Source organism: Podarcis gaigeae, assembly GCF_964106915.1.
Source record: "Podarcis gaigeae genome assembly, chromosome: 6".
NCBI classification, from domain to species: Eukaryota; Metazoa; Chordata; class Lepidosauria; order Squamata; family Lacertidae; genus Podarcis; species Podarcis gaigeae.
The window spans coordinates 98550621-98564203 of record NC_139682.1 but is presented as its reverse complement, the minus strand read 5'-3'; the positions used below and the strand labels follow the sequence as shown (position 1 = coordinate 98564203).

The 13583-nt window shown below is 51.5% G+C and overlaps 1 protein-coding gene across 1 annotated transcript; it reads left to right on the top strand.

Moving 5' to 3' along the window:
- The first annotated feature begins 2183 nt into the window (after positions 1-2183).
- Positions 2184-13019, top strand: PHGDH (phosphoglycerate dehydrogenase). The gene is made up of 12 exons (XM_083743910.1): positions 2184-2426; positions 4851-5002; positions 6301-6366; positions 7014-7068; positions 7182-7280; positions 7466-7598; positions 8301-8449; positions 9262-9414; positions 9962-10094; positions 11378-11505; positions 11914-12136; positions 12791-13019. Exons 1-12 carry the CDS (start codon positions 2286-2288, stop codon positions 12937-12939), a joined length of 1581 nt encoding a protein of 526 aa, XP_083600036.1. The 5' UTR covers positions 2184-2285; the 3' UTR covers positions 12940-13019.
- Positions 13020-13583: the final 564 nt, after the last annotated feature.

Sequence of the window (13583 nt, the reverse complement as noted above, 5' to 3'; positions counted from 1 at the left end):
ACCTCCGGGTGCAAGTAGATAAATAGGGACCGCTTACCAGCAGGAAGGTAAACGGTGTTTCCGTGTGCGGCTCTGGCTCGCCAGATGCAGCTTTGTCACGCTGGCCACGTGACCCGGAAGTGTCTCCGGACAGCGCTGGCCCCTGGCCTCTTGAGTGAGATGGGCGCACAACCCCAGAGTCTGTCAAGACTGGCCCGTACGGGCAGGGGTACCTTTACCTTTACCTTTTTAAAATGGCCTCAGGAGAATTATTCGTGTCTCCCTATAGGATTAACTTCCAGAGCAGAAACTCAAGCTTGGAGATATTGAAATTGACCTTGACCTTAGGGATTGATCATGATGAGGTGATTAACCGCTGTGACTGAAAGGTTATGCAACATTTCTTATCAAAGGCTAAACGATTGGCTTTGTGCAATGAGGTGGCCCTCCAATGACACTTGGCTCCCTTTTTATTTCTACTGAGCATAAACCAGATATGAGCTCATATCAAAGATGGCTTTTGCATGTTATTGTAGAAGCACACATTTTATATTCCAGCATTTGCCTGCTTCTACCCTATACTGTGTGAGGCAGCTATAAATTTATAGGGAAGCTTTTAATATTTGATGAATTATTGCACTTTAATATTTTGTTGGAAGCCACCCAGAGTGGATGAGGTATATTATATTATTATTATTATTATTATTATTATTATTATTATTATTATTATTATTATTATTATTATTATTATTTTGGGGCAACTGGACCACATGGGCAGAGTAAGGGCAAGTCAAGGCTGCAAGGAGGAGGCAAGTCCTGATTTCTCTTGCTTCTTCTACCACTCCCTAAATAAAGGTAAAGGTAAAGGTACCCCTGCCCGTACGGGCCAGTCTTGACAGACTCTGGGGTTGTGCGCCCATCTCACTTAAGAGGCCAGGGGCCAGCGCTGTCCGGAGACACTTCCGGGTCACGTGGCCAGCGTGACATCGCTGCTCTGGCGAGCCAGAGCCGCACATGGAAACGCCGTTTACCTTCCCGCTGGTAAGCGGTCCCTATTTATCTACTTGCACCCGGGGTGCTTTCGAACTGCTAGGTTGGCAGGCGCTGGGACCGAGCAGCGGGAGCGCCGCAGGGATTCGAACCACCGACCTATCGGCAAGTCCTAGGCGCTGAGGCTTTAACCCACAGCGCCACCTGTGTCCCCACTCCCTAAATAGCACGGCCTAAAATCTTCTAATCTAAAGGGTAATTCTGTGAGGTATGAACACTTCTGGCTTATATTGGAGCAGCAAGAAACTGAGCATGCTGTGGAAGCCTGCGCTGAGGAGGCAGGAGTAACCATGACATCTTGTTGCAATTTTGCAAATCACAACAGTAAAAAATAAAAATGGGTGTGGAAAGGACGGGCGTCGGGGTGACAAAGAGGGCTTTGAAGGATGGCCACTATGTGCACAAGCAGCTGGAAAATGGGGTGCTGGGTTGGGAGTGGGAAACGGGGGTCCTGGAACTGCGGGAGGGGGAGACTGCCTGCTTTCCCCCAAGCCCTGGAGCGACGGTGACAAGCACCAAAAATGGGACATCTAGCCTGCAGGCAGGACAGAGCAGAAGCGGCTGCAGTATTAGCTTCTGCCATGAGTTGCGAAGAGAATCCGACAACTTTTCCTGGGTCCCAGATGAAGGCAAAGTATAGTTTGCTTGGATAAGGGACTCATCAATCAGGCATTTTAAATTGAGTGCACCTTACCAAGCTCAGTTTGTACCATGTATTTAAGTAGGAATTCTCTGCCCGTCTTGCAGCCCAAGTGACCAAGTTGGTTGCATGCACATCAGATATGAGTTCAGCATTTCTAAGCAGAACACCAAGGAAGGGGCAACCAATTATGGCACGCGCCCTCCAGGTGTTGCAGGACTCCAACTCCCATCATTCCCGACCGTTGGCCAAGCTGCCCGGAGCTGAGGGGAGCATCCGGAGAGAAGCCTGCGGGGAGTCCCGACGTGGCGCGCGGATTGCAGGGAGCCCGGCGTGTCCGCTGCAGGAAGCTGCGCTTTGTGCAAACCCCGCGGCTCCTGCTGCGCGATTTGATGGATTTCTCCATTTATCAGTCAGTCAGTAGCCGGAGCGACCCCAGGAGGAGGGGCGGACGCCAAGGCGGCCGAGGGAGGCCGAGCCCCTGGCCGGAGGGGCGCGGCGGGGCGGGGCCGGCCTGCTCCAATGGGGCGGCGGCGGCGGCGGCGAGAGGCGTCTTTAGGGCGCGCGGCCGAGCCTCGCCTTCTCCGGCGGCGGCGGCGGTGGCGGCGAGCGGACCATGGCGTCGGGCGCCGCGCTGCGGAAGGTGCTGCTGAGCGACAGCCTGGACCCGTCGTGCCCGCGGCTGCTGCGCGAGGCCGGCGTCGGCGTGGCCGAGAAGCCCGGGCTCAGCCCCGAGGAGCTGCTGGCCGAGATCCGGGTGAGCCCCGCCAGAGGGCGCGCGGCGGGGGGAGGTCCGAGGGCAGCCCCGGGAAGCAGAGCCCCCAGGCCCCGAGCAGCCCGGCGCATCTCCGGAGCTGGAAGGGGCAAGGCAGGAAAGAAGGGCGACCAGGGGTTTGGAAAGAAGTTTATCACGTTAGCATCTCAGGGTTGCCCCTCCTTGTGCAGGACACGTCCTCCTTTTCATGGGTATGTAAAATGAGAATCCTCCTAGTGATCCATAGTTAAAAGCAGAAGTCGGCAAATGTGTCCTCTTTTTTGCTCTTCACAATATGGCAAACCTGTATTGGAAGAAAGCAAGGTTCTGCAGTGACCCACATGCCGTCAAGGCACTTTGATAACTCTGAAAACGGTTGGGTTTTTTAGTTCCTCTTCCAAGCCTGAGACAGGCAGCACCGGCCCTAAGAATGCCTTGCTCCTTCATTAGCTGGGCAAGGCAGAACAAGCGCTGGCAACCCCAGGAAATGGAAGAGTTGGCACTGATCCATCTCTTCTTCAACATTCCTGGTGTCGCCTGCTTTTCTCCTGGCTGAGCTACTCACGCACTTGCTACAACTCTCCAGGTCCGGTATAGCTTAGAGCACCAGCTCACTCAGTCACGGGAGAAGAGACCTTTAGAATGGGGAAAGCGATGGAAAGAGGAGAAAACTTCAATAGGGAACGGGACAAATACAGACTACACTTAAAAGAGCTCTTTGGCAAGCTTTTAGTAACTCTTGCAACATTACAAAGACTTTTGGATACAAAGATATTTTGGATGACCATAATGTGGAAAAAGTATAATGTGCAGTTGATTTAGATATACAGTGGTACCTCGGGTTACATACGCTTCAGGTTACAGACTCGGCTAACCCAGAAATAGTACCTCGGGTTAAGAACTTTGCTTCAGGATGAGAACAGAAATCGTGCTCTGGCAGCGTGGCAGCAGCAGGAGGCCCCATTAGCTAAAGTGGTGCTTCAGGTTGAGAACAGTTTCAGGTTAAGAACAGACCTCCAGAACGAATTAAGTTCTTAACGCGAGGTACCACTGTACAGTCATACCTCATGTTGTGTCCAGGTTACGTGTTTTCGTGTTGCGTCCACGACAACCCGGAAGTACAGAAATGGGTTACTTCCAGGTTTTGCTGCTCGCGCATGCACAGAAGTGCTAAATGGTGCCGTGCGTGTGCGCAGATGGTGGCGCTTCGGCTTGCGTCAGTTCCATGTTATGGGCAGGCCTCCAGAACGGATCCCATCCATAACACGAGGTTCAACTGTATAAAGGATCCACAGAGGGGAGTCCTAAGATTTGGAAGAATCTTGTTTTATTTTAAAATTTAAATGTGGTAAATGTGAGTTTATTTTGTAAAATCAATAAAAATGATTTCAAAAAAGAAAAGAAAAAGCAGAGACATTTTGATATCGAACAGTTAAAACTTGGTGTGTGAAGTTTTTGACATCATGGATAAAATACAAAACAACTCTAAAGTAAAAATTGTAATTGTTCGGGTAGTTTATCCAAGCACATGCACACAACTCTTCAGACATGCTGAAATTAGGATGCTTGCATTTTTCATTGCCTTCATTTTCTTTTCCTATTTTGAAACCAGATCTCAACCAATTTAGAGCAAGTGAAAGTATGCAGGGGGGACTCATTCAGGAAGCCCCCTTCCTTGGGGAGCTCACCTTCATTTCCGTGGGACTGGAGGAGAACATCACATAGGTTGCACCCCTTGTTCCTTATATTTCACTGTTGCCCTACCACAGATGTTAGGGAAGGGCAAAAGTGTTTTCAGGTTGATCGCTTCTCTGCCTTTCCCTCTTTCACGGTCCTTTGCTTTATTTATAGACAATCTCCCATTCCCATTTCTCACAGAGAGGGGCTTTGTGGGAGAACCACTGGAAAATATTCCACCATGGAAAACTGCTGTTTTGTTAAAATGTGGTTGCATGGAAAACTGCTGTTTTGTTAAAATGTGGTTGGCTGGCGCTAAAGAAATGCTGCCTCTCCCAGATTTTTGTGCTTGTTTAGAACAGCCGAAGGTGCAGAATATCTGCTTGGTTTAGCCTCAGTTCTTGTGGAACGGGAATGAAACTTGCCTCCACCTGTCTGATTTTACAGCACACCTCAGAATTTGAAAGACTAATAGCAGAGAATTTGATTAACTTTCCTCTTGATGTGTCAGCGTTCAGCACTCTCTGCCTTGAACCACATTGGCTGAAAACACCTTCCTCATCCTTATTCCAGCTTTTTCTGGTGAGGAGGGTGACAATGTTCTTCTTTGCAACATAAATTGCAAAAGCCAAACAACAGTTGCCTTGGCCAATGGTTTCAATTTTTTAAGCCCTGTTCCTCCACCAGGCTCTCTGCTGGCTTCCGGTTCTCTAGGCAGCCCTTTGCTCAGTCCTGCTGTGATTTCTTTAGGACTGCGATGGGCTCATTGTGCGATCTGCCACCAAAGTGACTGCAGAGGTCATCAATGCTGCTGAGAAGCTGCAGGTCATTGGTAGAGCCGGGACTGGTGTGGACAATGTGGATGTTGATGCCGCTACGAGGAAAGGAATCCTGGTCATGAAGTAAGCCGCTTCTCACATGGGTGCAGGGGGGGGGGTCACAAGATCAGAGGAAGCCTGGCAGGAAGGGTGTCCAAAGAAGGTGGAGGCCAACAACCTATTAGTTCAAGACCCCCCAAGGTATCCCCCCCCCCACATAGTCACACACGCACAACGTAGTTCATAGAATCGTAAATTTGTAGGGTTCGAAGGGTCATCTAGTCCAACTCTCTGCAATGCGGGAATCTCACGAAGCAGCCTGTGACGCTCCAAGGAAGGGGAGTCTGTTCCACTGTTGAACTAATAATAATACTTATACCTCACCCCTGTGACTGGGTTGCCCCAGCTAGTCTAGATAGCTTCCATCATCATATAAAAAGCACAGTGAAATGTCAAACATTAAAAACTTCCCAATACAGGGTTGCCTTCAGATGCCTTCGGAAAGTCATATAATTGTTCATCTCTGACATCTGATAGAAGGGTGCTCCACAGAGCAGGCACCACTGCCAAGGAGTACCAGAAAACAAGCTTTTTTAATCTTCCATGTGACAGCCCTTTAGATATTTGGAGACGGCTATCATGTGTCCTCTTAGTCTCCTCCAGGCTAAACAGACCCACCTCCCTCAAGCGTTCCTCATATGGCTTGGTTTCCAGTCCCTTGATCATCTTGGTTGCCCTCTTCTGCAAACATTCCAGCTTGTTTTGGAGTTGGGCTCTCTGCCAAAACATTCAATCCCAGGGACAGGGATTTTCCCCTGTGGTTGAGCTGTGCTCCCTAGTGCCATGTAACTTTGAGTGATCCTTGGCATGGCAAGGGGGGAGGGGGAGCTGTACTTGTCTCCCTTAACCACAGTTAACACTAATCATATTTCTCAGTTCAGCTATATTGGGTAATTACAATTTACTGAAAATTAAAGCAACAGCTTCTTCCTCCTAACTGCACCACAGGAGGAGAGGGAGCAAAGTATTATTCTGCCTGTGAGGAATATTTCAGGTGATAACACATTATCCTCATTAGGGGGATTTAGATGCATTGCTAGCTTTGCCCAAATTTGTACAAGCAGAACTTGGGAGGAAAGTTGTCTCGTGTCCACAGGGAGTGGGGTGTGTGCGCTCAGACACGGAGCTTTTGAGCACTGACCTGTGCCTTGGTGGGCAGGTGGGGGTGAGCCCTAAAGGTCTACACAAGAGGGATGCTAGGGAGTATTTGCTGTCTCTGAAGAGCAACAGGCACAGAGTTCACAGCTCTCATTGTGGAAGAGCCTTGGAGCTTTTTGCCAGGGGTTCCACCCAACTTCCTCTGCTTTTGTTTTGCTCCTCAGCACACCGACTGGCAACAGCCTCAGTGCGGCCGAGCTGACGTGTGGCATGGTCATGAGCCTGGCAAGGTAGGTGATGGGGCTCTGGGAAGAGAACAAGGCCTTCCAGAAGCACCAGCTGCACCGCACTGCATCTCTTTGGGCTTCAGAAGAACCTGTAGCTCTCCCCAATGACATGTTTCACATGGAGCTGCAGACATACTCCATAGAACTAGGGCAGCCCCCTTCTTGTCACAGAAAAGCAGCTTTGGAGGGGTGCCTCACCCTTCCTTCCTGTTATTTTTCTGCTGAAACCCATCTCTTCAAGCTACACGTTCCCGTGCAGAAAAGGGCCCTGGCATACACATCTGAAACCCTGTTTGGGAAAGGGGATGTTTTTGGGAGGTGGGTTCTAGAAGAATAGGGAAAGGTGAAGCCATTCCCTGCCACTGTTCTACTCCAAATGTCCTCCTCCTGCAGTTCCTTTGCCTCATAAGAAGTAGCTGTTAGGTTTTGTTACACAAACAAAACACAAACACACTTGTGAAAATTTCCATAGCTGTGTCTCTTTTGGACACAGGCCATTCCTACTTTTGGGAAAATGAGCTTCCCCCACAACCAAAACAATCTTAAATCTTCCGCACCAACATGTCCAAGAGAAGAAGACATGCAGATGGCTCCTCTGCTGTGGCTTGCGCCCTTGTTGGAACCTGCTCAACTGGAGTCTTTCATTTCAGGCAAATCCCACAAGCTGCAGCTTCAATGAAGGAAGGGAAATGGGATCGAAAGAAGGTAGGAGGCTGGCTTGGGGTCTCCATCTCCCGCTGTGCTGCTGGGGCGCAGGAAGGACGCTGCGGAGGCAAAGCCTGCCATCTTCTCACACGGAGGTGTGCTTTTTGCCTTAGTTCATGGGGATGGAGCTTCAGGGGAAGACGCTGGGCATTCTTGGCCTAGGCAGGATCGGACGAGAAGTGGCTATCCGGATGCAGTCCTTTGGCATGAAGGTAAGAATGCCCTTACAGAGGGGGGGGGGACCACTTGTGGTCTGGAGGGGGCACATCCTGCGGCCCTGATCCGTTGCCTTCTCAAGAGGCCCTGTGCCTCTCTTCCATGCTGGGGGTGTTCAGATGGGGTGGGGAATCTCAGTGACCTTAAAGAGCTCTCGGTCTCTCTCCGCCTTGGCCTTCAGACCATAGGCTATGACCCCATCATCACTCCCGAGGAATCTGCTGCTTTTGGAGTTGAGCAGCTGCCTTTGGAACAAGTCTGGCCGCTGTGTGATTTCATCACCGTCCACACCCCTCTGCTGCCTTCCACCACAGGTAAGGGGTGCTCCTGGGGACTGCCAGAGATGATCCTGCAGGGTCCTGGGCTGCTTGTGTGCCTGCAGAGTGCTCCACTGGGAAACTGCCTGGTTCCACCACGAATGGGGCAGCAGGGCTGTGTGGGGGGACTGAGGAGCCCCCACAACTTGCTTGGGCGTGGGAAGTTGGCTGCAGCAGCAGAGGCAGCCCAGCCTTCGCATGGGGGGAGTGCAGAAGATGGATCATGGATGTGAGGGAGGAAGGGTGCTGCCAGAAAGAAAAGTCCGTGGATCGCTCAAGCGGGAGACATACAGCTGGTACAGAAAGGCAGCAGGGGAAAGCTGTATTGTTGCTGCCATAATAATAACGATGTTTGCCTGATGGCTTGTTTTTCATAATTCTGTTTCTGTTACTCATGCAGAGGAACAAAGAGTTAATATGCAGGAAAGCCTCAGAAACTTCTCCTAGCACTCTATGCATTTTTCAAATTTTTCAACTTTAGGATTAGAAAACTGCTTCCTTCTTTAAGAAACTGAAAGCTTGATTTCCAGGGTGGCACCCATCTACATTTGGGGGGGTGGCAATCATAGACATGCAGCCCCCAAGCCCCCCAGGGGATGGTGTGCTCGCTTTGCCGCCCCCTCCTCAGGAAAGCCGGCTGCGGCTGGAGTGGCGTGGGAGCTGTTGCCACCTGTGTTTTGACGGCTGCCTCCTTTCCAGGGCTCCTGAATGACGCCACCTTTGCTCGGTGCCGGCGTGGGGTCCAGGTGATCAATTGTGCCCGAGGAGGCATTGTGGATGAGGGTGCCCTTTTGCGGGCCCTGCAGTCTGGCCAGTGTGGGGGAGCAGCCCTAGATGTCTTCACGGAGGTGAGGTGCTTGGGCGTTGGATTTCATTCCCTGGCTTTCCTTGGGGGGCCACCAGGATCTCTTTCAATGCCTCAGGCTGCACACGAGCCCTTCTTGCTTTTGTGTGGTTGTTGGAATGCCAGCATGTGGCAAGAGGGTCTCATCCAGTGCCTTGCCTTAGAGCAGACAGCCCTTCTGCTCCCCTGGCACAGATCAGCCGCACCAAAGAGGCTCGTGGAGGAAATGCTGCTGGTGAGGGGAGCCTTTGGAGTGAGTGCCTGAGCCTTGCCAGGACTTTGCTGAATGTGGAAGCATGAAAGGGCTCCAGGACTCCTCCCCTGGTTCCCAGAGAAGATGGCTATCTTTGCAGCCTTGGGCTTGAGGGTGTGAGAACAGAAGAGTGTGGCTGCTAGAGCTCATCTTGCCCAGCATCCTGTTCTCACAGGGGCCAACCATATGACTGTGGGAAGCCAGCCAGCAGAACAGGAGCGCAAGAGCCCTCTACGCTCCTGCGGTTGCCAGCCGTTGGCCTTCAGAAGCATGGCTGCCTTGTGGCTGGTAGCCCTTGAGAGCTACTCTCCTTCAGGAATTTGCCTTGTCCTCTTCCAAAGTCCTCCATGTAGGGGGCCACCACTGTCTCCTGTGGGAGTGATTGCCGTAGTTCAACTCTGCGCTGTGTGAAGGACTTCCTTTTGTCTGTCCTGACTCTCCCAACATTCCCCTTCACTGGCCGCCCGCAAGAGATCAGCTTGGACAAGGAAGCCGTACGAAATGCTTTGTGGCTACAAGGCAGGCCTTAGCAACCGACTCGGCTCTTCTTCTTCCCCCTCCAGGAGCCACCCAAGGACAAGGCCTTGGTAAACCACCCCAATGTCATCTGCTGCCCCCACTTGGGTGCCAGCACCAGAGAAGCTCAGAGTCGCTGTGGCAGGGAGATTGCAGTGCAAATAGTGGACTGGGCCCAGGGCAGGGCACTGGTTGGCGCCGTGAGTCCTTCTCTTCAGTTCTTCTTGTTTTTCAATTTATAAAATTAATCTTAATATTGGTTTTTAGTTTAAATCTGTGGTTTATTTTGGGGTTTTTTTGTTCTTTTTTGTTTTGTTTTGTTTTCTAAAATTTGAGCTTTTTAGCAATTTAAGATGCAAAATAGCTGTTCTGCAAAGCATGAGCATGTTGGTTTTTCTCAACGCTTGTTTAAAGACAAGCTTGTTAGATAAAGCAAAATATTCTGCAGCGCAACTCGGCAGACTTGCAAAGTGTCACGTGGCAGTCTGGCTCAACTTCTTTGCAAAGCAAGTGTCACGCTTTGATCCAGCAAGCTCAGCATTTGCACTCTTCAACTGCCAATATCACTGCTTAGCAAATGATAGCAACAGTAGAACTGAGCCCAGGCCAGGTCTTTGGATGGATGCCTGGGTAGGTTTGCAGGAAGGCAGAAGGCGAAGCACTGCCCTTCATTAAAAGTGTTGTCATCTGTGGGTCCCAGGCAGTACAAGCAGGAGAAATGGAGCAGAGGTTTTTTCTTTCCCTCAGGTCAATGGCCAAGCTCTCCACAGTGCATACGCTCCTCATACCAAACCATGGATTGCCCTGGCCAGGGCCCTGGGGAGCGTGCTGCAGGCCCTGAGCCACCCAGTGAACGGAGGCGTTCAGGTTGTCACTCACGGTGAGAGGAGAGATCCAGGAGCAGCACTGGGCTGGAGATCCTGTCGGGTTTTATTTTTTAAATGCCTGAGTCTATTTACCCCTCTGCTTTTGCTCTCTCACCTCTCCTTAGTGCAGGGTTCTGTGTTCTTGTGCTTTAAAACCCCTTCTTCATTCTGTGTGAAAAACAGTTGAATTTTGCAACCCATATCAATGAGTTTTTGCCACTCATGAACCATTTACTTTTAAGGCAATTGCTGCAACCATGATGAGTGCAAGCTTGTTTTTCTATATGTAGGAACATCCAAGGTTCTCAGGGAGCTGAATCCTGTATCGGGTCCTCCTTTACGTGCTGGTGCAGAAGACACAGAGCCCTGCTTATTTAGCTACCACAAGGCTGGGGAAACCTTGCTGTGGTTGGACTTCCAACTCCACACCAACGCGGCCCACGGCCAGCACGGGTCCTGGGAGCTGTAGGCCCAGCCTCGGGGGGGGGGGCTCAGGTCCCCCCCACATGCTCTATCAGTTGTTCTGCAGCCCTCTTGAAAGCTTCTCCTTTGTCTCCTCCTCTGGCCTTTCTGCCTCCTCGCCATGCTGCTTCGTCCTCCTGCAACTTGCCTATCGCAGGCCCAGCGCTCTGCCCTGCTGCCTTGGGTGTGTGCTTGCTCTTCTCCCTCCTCCCTGCTCTTCTGCCAAGTCCACAAGGTCTTGGTGGGGAGAGGCCTGCCCCTAACTGCCTGCGTCCCCCTCTGCTCTTGCTGCTAAGGAAACATGAGCCGCTAACCGGTAGCAGTCTGTCATGGGGGGTACTAATGAACACACAGAAGAGATGAGAATGTGCTCCGTTGCTGCAGTGTTGCAGTTGAGGAGAAGCCATGGGATCTGGATGTGTTGCTGCAGCTGCAGTGAGGCTTGTGGGCTTGTTTACCGGCCCTGATGCTGTCCCTTTAACAGCAGCCTGATGGCTGAGCAAGTGAACCTTTCCCGCTGCTATTTAAGGTGCCAGTATGGGGCCTGTGTAAAGGGAAAGGGGTGGGGGGCTGTTAGCAGTTCCCACTGGAGGGGAGCTAGTGAGAGGCTTGCACACGAGGAGGCAGCAGCCCCAGTGTTGCTTTTCACAGATACCGCCAAGAAGCAAGTCAGGCCCCAGGGTCCTGCTGATTGGGGTGTCTGGTTCTGGCACAGCCCTTGATCAGATGGTCCGGTCTCTTCATTGACTCGTCTTCTGGTTGCAGGGTGAGGACAGGACAGGAAACACGCAGGACACTTTTTAAATTAATTGACCATGCCTGTCACACTCACTAGGCGCAACCTTGCAGAAGGCGGGCAGCTACCTGAGCCCTGCCGTGGCCATCGGCCTCCTTAAGGAAACTGTGCAGAAGGACGCAAACCTTGTCAATGGGCTTCTCCTGGCACAGGAATCTGGGCTGAAGGTACGTCTGGTGCCCTCCGCTGACAGGTCCCTAGGGCGGCTCCTTGGGGAGCCTCGACGTAGCAGTGGGGTCTTTGAACCTTTCTTTTGGTCTGCTCAGGAGAGGGTGGTGTCTCCCCCCCCCCAGACATGGTTTTTATCTTAGCAGCTGCAAAACAGTCAGAAACTCAACTGGTGCAGCTTCCTCAGAACAGATATGTGGCTCAGTTTCACATACTGAATTTCTGCCCATTGAGCAGACTTTACACTTGCCCTCTCAGCAGGGGCCTTGCTGTTCCCTGCCACTCTCTCTTGCTCCATGATGGGCAAGAGCTGAGCTCGCCTCGAGTTTCCCAAAGAGGGAATCTGGAAGCAGATCTCCTCTGCAATGAACAGGCTCTGCAACTCTTTTGCCATTTGCCCCCTGCAGATCACCACAACCCACAGTAGCAGAGCCCTGGGTAGTGACGAGGCCCTGCTGCAACTTTCTGCACAAGAGTCACCCTATGTGTTAGTTGGATCTGTGGAAGGCAGCACTCCTGTCCTGCATGAGCTCAGCGGAGCCGTCTTCAAACAGCATGTTCCCCTCTCCGGCACTCTGCTGTTCTACAGAGCCAAGACCTCTGATGCCAGCCTGTTGCCAACCGTCCTTGGTAAGGAGAGGCCTCCTCTTCCCTTTCAGAGCTCCCTAATCTAACAATTGGCATGGGGAAACCCTTGTCTCTTGACAGTGCATCCTTCACTCTCCGGGGCTGTGTAACAGAAGAGTGCTTTGCTGGGACGGAGTTTGTCAGGCCTGGAATTGCTCAGGGGCTGCTGTTCCAACCCAAAGACGAGAAGGACATGTGCCAATGCTTGAGGGTTCTAACACCCCACAGATGAGGAAGGATTGGGGTGAAAAGGAGGAGGAAGGGATCCTGGGTGGGATGAACAGGAAATGGGAAACCTCTGGGGGTGGTTGGGTGAAGACACCAACAAGGAAAACCTGAAGGGTGGGGAACAGATGCAGGGAAGGGCAGGTGCAGAGAGCAGCTGTAGATAGGTAAGGGATGAAATGGTCTCTCTTTCCCAGGGAGAGGTTTGTGCCGCCCTCAGGCTTCCTCAGGAAGATGGCCACACCTGGGCACTCCTTAAGGGGCACAAAACCTCTCTTACCCAGCCATGACTGTGTCCCATTATCTGCAGCCCCAATGTTTTGTTAGATCTTATTCCTCCCCCAATAGAAGCCATTTTAGCCAAACAGAGCAGTCTGATATCACTATATTTGTCTCCTAGGATGCATGGACTCAATGTTGTTTTGTTTGCAGGACTGCTGGGGAAGGCAGAGCTGTTGTCATACCACCGTTCCGGCACCGTGGCTGGGCAGGCATGGAACGTCCTGAGTGTGTCTTCTGCCCTACAAAACCTCCAGGAGCTGAAGCGACACGTGACAGAAGCTGTTCAGGTTGCCCTTTAAGCTGTGGTTCAAAACCTGGCAGGGCCAGCAAGTTTCCTTAATTAAATGTTGCACATTCCAATAAAAAGAATTTGCAAAAACTGCTGTCCACTGCATCCTTGAGCTACAAGAGCCGAGGGGTAACATTTTTGTTGATATCGGTCTGTCTTGAGAGACAATGGAGTGCACCTCCAGGGGTGAAGTCAAACCGCTGCAATAGCAGCCCTGAAGTGACCTCTCCAGAGCACAGGCCTGGGCAACGTGTGTGAAGGTCCTGGACTACCCAGGTGAGAAGACCCCTCTTTCGGCCTTGCTGAGGGGGTCCAAAGGAAAGCAGAGCACTGAGGCAGGCTGCAGAAGAGCTGCCTCCTGTGCTTGGCATATTTTTTATCACAGGGATTTATCATAGAATCATGGAGTTGGAAGGGACCCTGAGGGTCATCCAGTCCAACCCCTGTAAGGCAGGAATAGGCAGCTGTCCCAGACGGGGATCAAAGCTGCAACCTTGGCGCCGTCAGCGCCACACACTAACCAACTGAGCTATCCAATCACGTTTCAGCCTCTGCAAATGCTCCAGAAGAGTACAAAAAGTCAAATCTTATTTAGAACAGGATGAAGTGAAAACTGCCTTTGAGACTACAACTAAGAAATTACCATAGATGTCA

What these genes read in the sequence shown, in the direction of transcription:
- PHGDH (XM_083743910.1), top strand. Translation starts at nt 2,286, where the DNA reads ATGGCGTCGGGCGCCGCGCTGCGGAAGGTGCTGCTGAGCGACAGCCTG. An exon ending in AAAGGAATCCTGGTCATGAA is followed by an intron (nt 5,003 to 6,300) that starts GTAAGCCGCTTC and finishes TTTGCTCCTCAG; the next exon opens with CACACCGACTGGCAACAGCC. An exon ending in CGTTCAGGTTGTCACTCACG is followed by an intron (nt 10,095 to 11,377) that starts GTGAGAGGAGAG and finishes CACACTCACTAG; the next exon opens with GCGCAACCTTGCAGAAGGCG.